The sequence below is a fragment of the Meleagris gallopavo genome, chromosome 1 (genome assembly GCF_000146605.3).
Source record: "Meleagris gallopavo isolate NT-WF06-2002-E0010 breed Aviagen turkey brand Nicholas breeding stock chromosome 1, Turkey_5.1, whole genome shotgun sequence".
NCBI classification, from domain to species: domain Eukaryota; kingdom Metazoa; phylum Chordata; class Aves; order Galliformes; family Phasianidae; genus Meleagris; species Meleagris gallopavo.
The window spans coordinates 177839645-177851294 of NC_015011.2; the positions used below are offsets into that span (position 1 = coordinate 177839645).

At 41.5% G+C, this 11650-nt stretch overlaps 1 protein-coding gene across 1 annotated transcript; it reads left to right on the forward strand.

The window, feature by feature from the left end:
- GJB2 (gap junction protein, beta 2, 26kDa) lies at positions 1-4796 on the forward strand. The gene is made up of 2 exons (XM_010729056.2): positions 1-28; positions 1825-4796. Exon 2 carries the CDS (start codon positions 1847-1849, stop codon positions 2522-2524), a length of 678 nt encoding a protein of 225 aa, XP_010727358.1. The 5' UTR covers positions 1-28; positions 1825-1846; the 3' UTR covers positions 2525-4796.
- The last annotated feature ends 6854 nt before the right edge of the window (positions 4797-11650 follow it).

Genomic DNA, 11650 nt, shown 5'->3' on the forward strand with positions numbered 1-11650 from the left:
TGTGCCGTGCCGTGCTGTGCCGCTCCAGGTGAGGCCCGCGGAGGGCTGGGGCTGAGGGGCCGTGGGATCGCGCCGAGCCCCGGTTGGGATCTTCTCGTGCGGCGGGGTTTGCCGGGCGCCCCGCAGCGTTTGTGTGGTGGGGAGGAGCAGGGGGGTGTCCTTTCCTGTCCTGTGTTCTTTTCTCCTTCCACAACTTGAAGCTTCCGAACCGCGGTGTGAGTCCGCACCTGGAGCGCAGGTTGTTCGTCCCGTTGGGATACGCCTCAGGTGGTTACTGTCCTTCGGTCCTCGTTAGCCCCATTTTGTTCGTTTTATTTCTATGTTTTAATGGCTATGCGACAGGTAAGAGGGCATGCTTCACAGAAAGCACAGTTATCTGACCATAGCCATGACTTTGGATCAGCATAAAAAGCTGCACAGAATGCTGCCATTCTGCAACGACGACACAAGAAGCATGAGGAATTCCAGCCGGCTTTTCGAGGCTTTTTCTTTTTTTTTTTTTCTTTTCCTTACCCAACGTAACCTTTCCTCATGACAGTAGACGTGACCTCTCCCTCCTGCCTGGAGGCCTGTCTGTACAGGCTGGGCCCGCACCGCGGGTGTGTGCATCCCTCTCTGGTGGTGTAACTGCAAGCGGGGTAAAGGAGTTCCTTCTCTCTTTTTTTTTTTCTTCTGCTGTTATCTGAGACTTAGCAAGTTTAAAGACTTTGCCAGCCCGACAAAGCATGCTCTCTGCACCAAGAGGAGCAGGAGTTCTGGTCGGTCCAGAGCCAGTGTAGCTTTTCTGAATGGTAGATTGAGCCCTGCCCCTGGGAGATACAGGACCAGCTATGCAGGTTCCTGGCTGTGGAAGCCTGTAGCTTCCATATGGCTGCTGAGCAGTGAAAGCCCAGTCCTGAGACCAAGCTCTACCTTCAGCAAAACTTAAGCTTAATTGTCAAAGGGTGAACGATGAATTTCCTTCAAGAGCAGAAGGAAGGGAGAACAGAAATGGAACTCCTCTGATGTTTGACCTTTTATTTAACTGGGGTGTGATATCATCTAGAAAATTGTAAACTTTTCAGCTGAGGGCTTTACGCTCTCAGCCCTCTGGCTTGGCTAATCTCCTTTTTGGATGAGATGGTGGTGAATGTGGAAGGGCAGGCTCTGCAGAATTGTCCTGTGCCTGCTGATTGGTGCTTTGTATGTGCACAACCCTGACAGAGTTGACTTGAGGTTTCTCAACAGTGAAATCAAATGCTGTACTCCTAGAGATGAAGGCTCTGCCAAGCAAAGGATGTGTCTGAGCTGCAGCAGATAGCCTTAGAGACCTGCTGAAGGCATCTGGGAGGAAGTGGGGCTTCTGATGGAGATGGCCCAGTAGTCCTTACCTTGGAGGCAAAGGCAAGCACCACACAGCCTTCTAAGGCTTTGGCATTGGCAAAGAAATCCTATGAAAATAAATTGTTTTGTCAAGATTATTTTATGTAATTATATCATTTTCTACTGATTTGGAAAGTGCAATGAGAGCCTACCACAGAAAGGGAAAGAGGGCTTGAGGGATGCAGGGAGGAAACACATAAAGGTATAACTTATTTCCTACCCAAAACCTGGTTAGAAAAATACCAAAGTATGCTAGTCTCATCATAAATATATGAATGGAGAGAGTCTATTAAACTGTTTGAATCCACTAATACGGATACAAATGTAAGGATAGATTTAATGTGACTTGAATTTGCCTATGACTTGAGTGAATGCTAGGAAATCCTCTTGCTTATATAAAGTTTGGAAATTATTCTTTGCTGCTTGGAAAGTAATTACTTAGTATTTTATGTCATCTTGCAGGTGAAAGAACACAGAAAAGAAGATGGATTGGGGAACTCTGCAGGCTGTTCTGGGAGGTGTAAATAAACACTCCACCAGCATTGGGAAGATATGGCTCACAGTCCTGTTCATCTTCCGTATCATGATCCTGGTTGTGGCTGCAGAGAGAGTCTGGGGAGATGAACAACAAGATTTTGTCTGCAATACACTTCAGCCTGGGTGTAGAAATGTTTGCTATGATCACTTTTTCCCCATCTCTCACATCAGACTCTGGGCCCTGCAGCTGATCTTCGTTTCTACCCCTGCACTGCTGGTGGCCATGCATGTGGCTTACACCAGGCACGAGAAGAAAAGGCAGTTTAGAAACGGTGACAAAATTAATATCGAAGAGCTGAAAAATGAAAAGATTCATATTCGAGGTCCCCTGTGGTGGACATATACCTGCAGCATCTTCTTCAGGATCATTTTTGAAGCAGTCTTCATGTACGTGTTCTACTACATGTACGACGGGTACCAGATGCCTCGTCTGGTGAAGTGTGATGCGTGGCCCTGCCCCAACGTAGTAGATTGTTTTGTGTCTCGGCCTACTGAGAAAACCATGTTTACTATTTTTATGCTTGCTGTATCTGGGATCTGCATGATGTTGAATCTGGCTGAGTTTTGTTACTTAGTGTTAAAAGTTTGTCTGAAAGATTCTGGGAAAAAAACAGTTTTAAAATAATTCCCCAGTTCCATGATTGCTTGGCTTCCCAGACCCCTTCAAAACTTACTTAGGCATCAGAAAACAATTGGCAATATTTTCATACTTGAGGAAAAGGATAAAAACAAAAGGGCATATTTTTTTAATGATATCCTCTCTAGGAAGCTGCCAGAGAGGCAGGTTTTAAGATCATGAGCTATTTTTGGTATTCCTGTATCCACGAATAGAGAGATCAGCCTTCTTGACTGCACCTTTTCCAAGTATGCTTCCTGCTGTGATGGTCACTTTTTGAAAAGTGGGAATGAGAAGGTCTAGTGCCACACAGAGAGAAGGATTGCAAACAAATTGCATCAAATGATTGTTGCCAATGAGACAGGGCACTGTGCTTTCCTGCTCTTTTTCTCCCCAGCATTCTGTGAAGAATCTCAGTACGGTAGATTTCATTTGATGATGAGACTTTTTACTTGACTGGGCTTTCTTCAGCGGTGGTTTTCTGTGTTTTTTTTTTTTTCTTCCCAGTAAAGTCAAAAAACTACCTTGTTTCATTCTGTTTTTTTTGTTTCTTTTCCAGAGGAAGTGCTTCAACACTTAGAGCACGATATGCAGCAGCTCATAACTATTGGTGCTGCATCAGTCTTTTTTTTCCCTATTCATCCTGTATAACTTTTCTTCATAAAACTTTTAGTTCTGATTTGGTGTACCTTTTAAGTAGCTGTAACAAACCACTCCCAGTCTCTGTGGCATTCTACATAATGAGACTGAAACACCTTTTCTCTTGTTACAATAGGATGAGCAAGAATTACAGGCAACTTGCATAGCCAAAATAGCAAAGTTTCCCAATCAGAAGTCAGGGGGATCTTGAAAACATAATGTTCACATTGCTGAGTTGTGAATTGTACATTATTAACTTGAACTATGTGAGTCTGTCTCATCTCTCCAGAGCAGTCTCAAAACATATTCTGCTTTATGCCTGTCACTGGCAGCTATAGCAGTACATGCAGCAATGCAATGTACTTCCTTAGTGCTTGCCCACTGAATACACTTCTAGTAAACCAACTCTTCCTCTTTAGCTTTACTAATGTTCCTTTGTTTGGGAGGAAAGCTAGTTACCTTAAGTTCTCTTTTTTAGCCATCTCTTCAAATACTTTTGTCACTTCTGGATAAACAAAGCTGCCCATTTTGACTCATTACCTCTCACTGTGCACTGGAAGTGGAGCACAAACAGGCTGCCGCTGCTTGTGTGCTTATCCAGTGTTACAATTTGACTGCAGATGGAAGTTGTTCATTAAACATGGTAGCAGAAAGAAAAGGAACAGCATCCTTAGAAGTGTGAACGAACAAAAATATAAAGTCATTAATAATGAGCTGAGCTGGAAATTTGCTCTGTAAAAACATCCTTAATTCAACCCTAAATAACAAAGTTTGGCACATTGGAATTGTGCTTGGTAAAGTTCCTGCACTGTTCTGTGTACAAGTACAAAGGGAACAACTATCTACACTCCCAGTGCTCTAGTATTACATTTCTTTATAACAAGATTTGTATTTTCTTCTGAAATCATAATTAAGGGACAGTTGTGGTGTCCATTTTCTGTATTACCTACATGTGTCTAACGTGCCTAATGAAAATCTGTTTACCACAATAGAAAATGAATGCAGCAATAATACATTTAATAGCTGTAAGCATTTTTGCTTTCTGCCAGAGGTTGTTTCTCAATCTGTTACACTGCCTTTGCTATCAAATACATCTTGCAGACCTTGTGAGCTTATAGTGGAAGGCCATATGTATGATCTGTGCTAGGAAACAAATACTTTGTGTAAATCAGTCTTGTACTAGTGAAACTTTAGCTGGAAATGGCTCACAATAAACATCATAACCTCTCCATAGAGGAGAGTTTGTTTTCCTATTATGCCTTTAACTGGAACATGGAATGCAGTGCGCCAAAACTGGCAACACCAACAAGATAAGGTTAATTAATTATCTTCAGCTAGTAGTTTGGCAACCAGATATCATACAAAGAGAAAAAGACAGCAACTGGGACAGTTGCTGAAAGTGACCCAATAGAGGACTTTGATCCAACTGTAGCATTAGGTGCAATAGCTCCACCAGGAGATGTTTACTGTCTAGGAGATTTATGTTTGTATGTTACTAAACAGCTAATTTTTAAGAAAACAAAATAATGTTATTCAGATACTTACTAGGAATTAATCCCTCTACACCTATTTCTGTGTGCTACATTGTATGCTTGACAAACAATAGATTTCATACAGATTAAAATGCAATGCTGTTTTGGAATTGTGTGTGCTCTTTCTTGAAATACAGTGTCTATCTATGCTTTTGCATGTAGATGCTGGCCTCTGCAGAATGAAGTTTGCAAGAATGTTAAAGTCTGAAGCAACAAATCTGAAGTCTTGTGTGTAAAGGAGGCTGATTCCTTACTGTAGGGTACAGCACAACCAGGATATGAAGCATCAAATAATGTGCTATCTGAACTGGGAATTGTTGGAGTGGGACAGTCTAGAATTATCCCTCTGGGCTAAAATGACCGGAGGATTACCATTGGCTTCATCAAGGCTAAACTTTCATCCAAAAGCCTTGAAACCAAACCTATAAATATACTATGATAATTGAGACTTAATGGTCTTAGACGAATGATCTTCAAGATATTCGGGAGTTACATATATTTTCTTCCCCATCCTGCCAACTCAGCTTGTTTTCTTTTACAGAATATATTTGTCTTCTGTAAAGATCTCCCAGCTCTGACCTGGGTATTTTCTTTATACACATGCCTAGCCATAAACAAATAAACAAGCAGCAAATATATGTATGTATGTGTATGTGTACATATTTGTAATTTAGGCTTGGAAATGAGGTAAGATTTAACTGGCAGACTCAACTGAGGAAACAAGTTACATCTCTGACTTTTCACCTCTGAGAACTCAGCTTACACCTACTGTCTCTATCGTGACTGATCCCCCACAGCTACCCTAGAATTCATCTCAGAACTGGCCACATAATCGTACACAACTCCTCCCTTCCTGCCCTGTAAATCACCGACACTAACACAATACTTATTTTTTCATCTGTCTGTGCAATGCTCACTGTAATCCATTGTATTTGAATAAGACATTTCATAACAGAAAATCCTCTCCGAGCATACTGCCAGGTAGCCAGATGCTTGCATCAGCCTTTCTGGTAAATCGCATGTCAGTAGGGCATACAGTTTAAGAAAATATGTTTTAGAGTGAGCTGGTGGAGAGCATACACAGTAGACCTGTGAATTACTGCATATTTTGGATGAATAAAATACCACGTATGTTCAAATGGTGTTTGCTTTTTCATTGTATCTTTGAAGCCGCTCACATAAAGCACTGGTTTCAAGCTGCTGTTTGAACAGCAGTGTATTTTGCACACCACTGAGAACCAAATAGCATTTCACTCATAGTCCAGCATGGGACCCAGGAAAATAAATACTGTAGTGAGTGAATGCAGTGACAGTAGTCTGAAGCAGGCAGCATTTTTCAGAGGACAGGCTGTGCTGGGCAGGCCGACTTGCTTGGATAATATGTATCTTTGCTGTCCTCTTGGCAATTACAGTCAGCTGTGGTTAAAAATAATAATAATAATTAAAAAAAAATCAGCAATCTTAAAACTGTTCAGTTCAGGATCACAAAAACTGATTATGAATGTTTTGCAGGTCATTTGCAGTACTGAGTTTCACTCTTTAAGGCAGCAAAAGATTGCCTCCTCCAAGCCATTCACACATCAGCAGGATTGCTGCACCTTCTTTTGATGGGTTGACTGTAACATCTGCTGTCTATTTGGTATCCAACTATCAAACATTTCTCTTGTCTTTTCACTTGGTCTGAAAGTATTATGGCAGTCCTAGTACAGAGTTAACCTGAGTTTCTCCAACTGAAAGACAAACATGACAGCTATGTCATGTTCACAAGGGAGCAGGGTTGATTAATCAAACACCATTGTTTGTTAAGGTCAGTGCAATGACAGGTGCCAGAAAAAATATTTTTATAATTATTGTGTGGTAAACATTTCAAACCGATTGTATGTTGCATTATTACCATAATATCTGCTTATGGTCACAACCCTTCTCTAGATGTTGCATCCTTTCCAGGCACTGAGTGCTTTATACGTAGTGTAAGGAGCTTCCACAATCTCTCCAATACAAACAAAAACAAAACCTGCACTTGCCCATCCACACACAAGTGCAGGTGGAACAAACTGACTACTAAATCATTATACCGCTGTCATCTGATAGAAGACTGAGACATTGCAACATGGATTTGTCAGGAGTAATTTATGTCTCTGTCATGATAAAAGCTTTTGTACATAGCAGTAAGATAGTTGTTAATGATTCATTGTCAAAGTGTGAAGATCTACCATATAGGATAACCTCTATGCATTTGGGAGGAGCTGCAGATACTTGGGAAGATAGGCTTGGAAGTCAATAAGATTCTTATCATTGGGAGAAACTGTATAACAAAAACAGTTTGAGACTTCCTTTGGGAAGGAGTAAATGGTAGTGTTGTGAAACACTAAGCACTTGCAAGATTTTAGGATGGAAAACTGTTCTGAAGCAAAGAATAGTTTTGCAGAGAGCTGATGTTTGTAATAGACCATCAGTGGAACACGAGTCAATAATGTTTCTGACTTGGAAAATATCATACTGATATGCATTAAAGGTTTTCCAAAAATATGGTGTTTGAAATAATAATTCCACTCTTCTTTAGCACCTGCAGTTCCTTATCCGAAATGTACTTTGGAGCACATTCTGTTAAAAAAGTATATCAACTGGAGAAATCAAGGAGTGAGGAATAATAGATGACCAAATATTTAAAACACAGAACCTAACAGGAATGCATGAAAGAAACAGGGCAGCCTGGAAAAGTTTGAAGAAATATACACAGAACTCTCCAAATGTGTTAAAGATTGTGGCAAGGAAGATGAGATTGTTCTTTGTGTCTGCTGGCAACAGACCCCACTCTCAGCCTATTCTCGTAGAGGAGGTGCTCCAGCCCTCTGATCATCTTCGTGGCCCTCCTCTGGAACTGCTCCAACAGCTCCATGTCTTTCTTGTGTCAGGGGCCACAGAAGTGAACGCAGTACTGCAGATGGGGTACTACTACTCCAGAGTAGCAGAGCATAGTCACCTCCCTCAGCCTGCTGCAACCCAGGATACGGTTGGCCTTCTGGGCTGTAAGAACACATTGCCAGCTCATGTTGTGTCCTTCATCAACTGACACCCCCAAATCCTTCTCAGGCCTGCTCTCAAGCCATTCTTCACCCAACCTGTACCTGTACTGGGGATTGCCCAATCCCAGGTGCAGGACCTTCTACTTGGCCTTGTTGAACTTCATGAGGCAGGTGTGGGCCATCTCTCAAGCCTGTCCAGGTCTGTCTGGATGGCATCCTTTTTCTTGGGCGTGTCAGCTGTACCTCTTAGCTTCGTGTCATCTGCAAACTTGCTGAGTGTGCACTCAATCTCACTATCCATGTCTCCTACAAAGATGTTAAATAACACTGGTCCCAGCACTGATCCCTGAGGAATGCTGCTTATCACTGATCTCTACATGGACATCAAGGCATTGACCACAACTCTCTGAGTGCGAACCTCCAGCCAATTCCTTGCTCACTGTGCTCACTAGTAGCACTCGTTAAAGGTATTAACATTGTTATTGCTTCCTGTTCATTCCTGTCCCATCTGTGTCTCTCTCCCTCGCCATCCAACACATTACCTCCTCTACAGGGCCTTTACTGTGCTAGCACAGTTTTTTGCACAGCTGCAGTCAGCACTGGATTGAGGGACTGTTTTAACTGGTATAAAAGCAAGCATTTTGCTTTGCTGGATTGATTTTTAGCTGGATCAATGCCTTGGTCTGACTTACAGGGATAGTACATGAACAAATGTTTATGATTACATGACTGTGTGGCAGTAGGCCATGATGTAGGGCAAGAAGAGCTGTAGGGAGTGAGCAGAAGGGCTGGCAACATATAAAGTTGCATTTACTGCTACATAAAATGCAATTTCAAATCACAGCCTCTGGCTGTATTTTCATAGGTGGCTGCTACTAGAAAGACAGAAGCCTTCCTACCTTTCCTCTCTTTCATTTCTGTACCTTCCTTTCTCTCTAGTCATTTCTATTAGCCACCTTCTCCCTTGATGCAACACAATCTGCTCTCAACAGCTGTATGAACAATTTTAACTCACTAACGCGTCAGAGAACTCTTTGAACTGTTGTTGTTGTTGTTGTTTTATTTTTTTTTTCCAGCTCAGTTAGCTGGAATTGTGGCCCACATTAATATATGCCAAGTATTAATATTTTTGTCTTATTTCTTCACTTTTCTGCCAGTAGTGTGGAAAAAAGAAAAGCTTCATGCCATAACCAAATGATAAAAAGTGTCATTCCTCTTGAGATTCTACATGTCCTGTATCTCACCCAGAGCAGTCTGATTTTTCACTGTATTAGATTTCCCACAGATTTCTTTTGAGAGGAAGCCTGCCCTGTGGTTAAAATGCCAGCCTAGGATTTCAGTTCCATATTCAGCTCTGCTCCAGATTTTTTGTGTAATCTAGGATAACTCATTTGTGTCACTATTCCTACAAACTCAGTAACTTTTCTTGCCACCAGTTATTTATTTGTTAATATTCTGCATCCTCTGATGTGCTTGTCAGTAGTATCTAAAGAGCAGAAAACTAGATACTAATTGGAATAGTCACTAACAGTAACTATGTAATATGAAATTAAACTACTACTACAGTTTTTATTACCGATTTATTAAATAGTTAATTTCGATTCATCCGTGTAGAAAACAAGGAAGGAGGAAAAGGCTTCAGTGCTTACTTGAACTGCTGCCTCCTGGTAGAAACCTTTCTCAGCATTTAAATATCTCTAGTGCCATCTTCTGTAGCACAGCGGCATGTCAAGCAAAGTTCTTACCGTTCGCATACCATACAGGGAGGTTACACCAACACTCTGAACTAAAGGCTTTCGTAGCTCCTTTTGAGGCTGTGTGAATACAGTTACAGTTAGCCCGGTCAAGCTATGTAGCACTTTGATGTGGCTTGTTTATGACTAAAGCTGTGCACTGCAGATCAGAGTTGCTTCCACTGACTGCGTTTGGAGGCACCGATATGGGACGAGTGATCTTCCTCTGTACTGTACTGCAAAACAGATGTGTATAGTAGAAGTAGCATGGGGTAAAACTCTGCTTTTCATCAATATTCATCTGCAGATCTCTTTCTTTCTTATAGGGCAGCAGCTCAGGTTCAGCCTAAGATTAATATATATCTTCTTAACTTATGACATCTTTTCACCTTTTTGTAGAGCTTAGTATGTCTTGGGGAGAAAAATACAACTTTTACTCTTTTCCTCTTGTATTCAGCTTCAGATCCTCATCTTCTAGTACACAGCTAACAAATAGCCTGTCACACCTCCTCAGCATGCTTTCATGTTTGGGTTTTCACCACTACTTGGCCTTTTACTTTTAAAGCTGCACCTTTTAGGTTTACTTGGGGCATTTTGCCTCTGCCTCTGAATTTTTCTACAGGCATCCCAGAGATCTGTCGACAGCCCAAAACTGTTCTTCCCTTCCAGAAGGGAATTCTTGGAAAGAAATTTATTAATGGATGGGTGTAGTCCTGTTGTAGGCAGCCACTGCATCAGATTATCCCTATTTGAAGATATATTGTATTCTATCTTAAAAACCTTCTCTGTCAGTACTGAAAGCCTCCTCTAGAACCTCACTGCTCTTCTGATCAAGAGTATTTTTCTAACAAAAGACTTTTAAGGCTAGTCTATACAGCAAGTGGGAAATGTTTCTAAAAATCTTCACAATACTGGAAAAGCAGTATCGTTGTGGGTTGTGTTGTGGAAACCCAGTGTTTCATGCAATTAAACATTTTGGACAGATGATTCTAAGTGATATTTTTCTCTTTGTCTTCCTAGGATCAAGTCTTTCAGCTGAGGAGCTTCACCGAGTGAAGGAAGTTACAGCTGTGAGTGAGATGGGCTGCTGGGATTCCCTCCTTTGCACTCATGCCCCACTGCTCCATGATCCACACTGCAATGCTACTTCCCTTACAATCATGGCAGCACTGTGTTTTGTGTATATCACTCATCTCTGTTGATAATCATTTGTCCTTGTGCCACTACTACCGCTTAGGCCAGCAGAGATCTTTCTAGTGTTTCCAGATGAAAGATTTAAGAGGGAGGAACCAAGCATTGCAAAGATCTGAATCCTCTGTTTCCATTTGCCACTAGTCCTTTGCTACACATGGCTATTCAGGGTCTCAAATCTTTTTCTTGAACAGAATTAAAGAATCATGGAATTGTTTGAGTTGGAAGGGACCTTTAAAGGCCACCTAGTCCAACTCCTCTGCACTGAACAGGGACACCTGTAGCTCCATCAGGTTGCACAGAGCCCAATCCAGCCTGACCTTGAATGTCTCCATTGACGACACATCCACCACATCTCCGGGCAATCTGTCAAACTTCACTATCCTTATCATAAAATCCTTTTTGCCTCTACATCTCTCCTCTTCTAGTTTGAAACCATTTCGCTTTATCCTATGACAGCAGATGAGTCTGTTCCCTTCTTTCTTATAGTCCCACTTTAGATACTGGAAGGCCACTATCAGGTATCCCGAAAGCCTTCTCTCCTCTGGACTAAAGTTTTTTGTTATGACCTTGTGTAGTTGAGTTTTCAGCTCTCTGACTGTAGAGTAGCTACCATCTGAAACTTTCATGTAAATGCCAATAAAGTCATTCTGCCTAATATTTTCTTTCCTCAGGATAATAGTCAAGAACATACAAAAACTGAACCAAAATGTAGAGGATGGTAATGTTTTTGAGTACCAATGCTGAAAATTGGACCATCTGCAAATTATTTGGACTATTCCCAGCATTGCTGCAATAAATCAAGCTCTTCAAATGTCATGTGCACAGCAGCATAACAGATATTCTTGTCTGAGAAAAAATGCTTCTCAAAATATTGCTCATAATGACTTCTTTCCTAACATAGACTCAATTAAGGGTATAGATTCTCAGTCAGGGGTACAGGCTCTCATTTCAGTGGTGCCCAGCAACAGGACAAGGGGCAATGGGCGAAAACTGGGGCAGTTCTCTACAAAC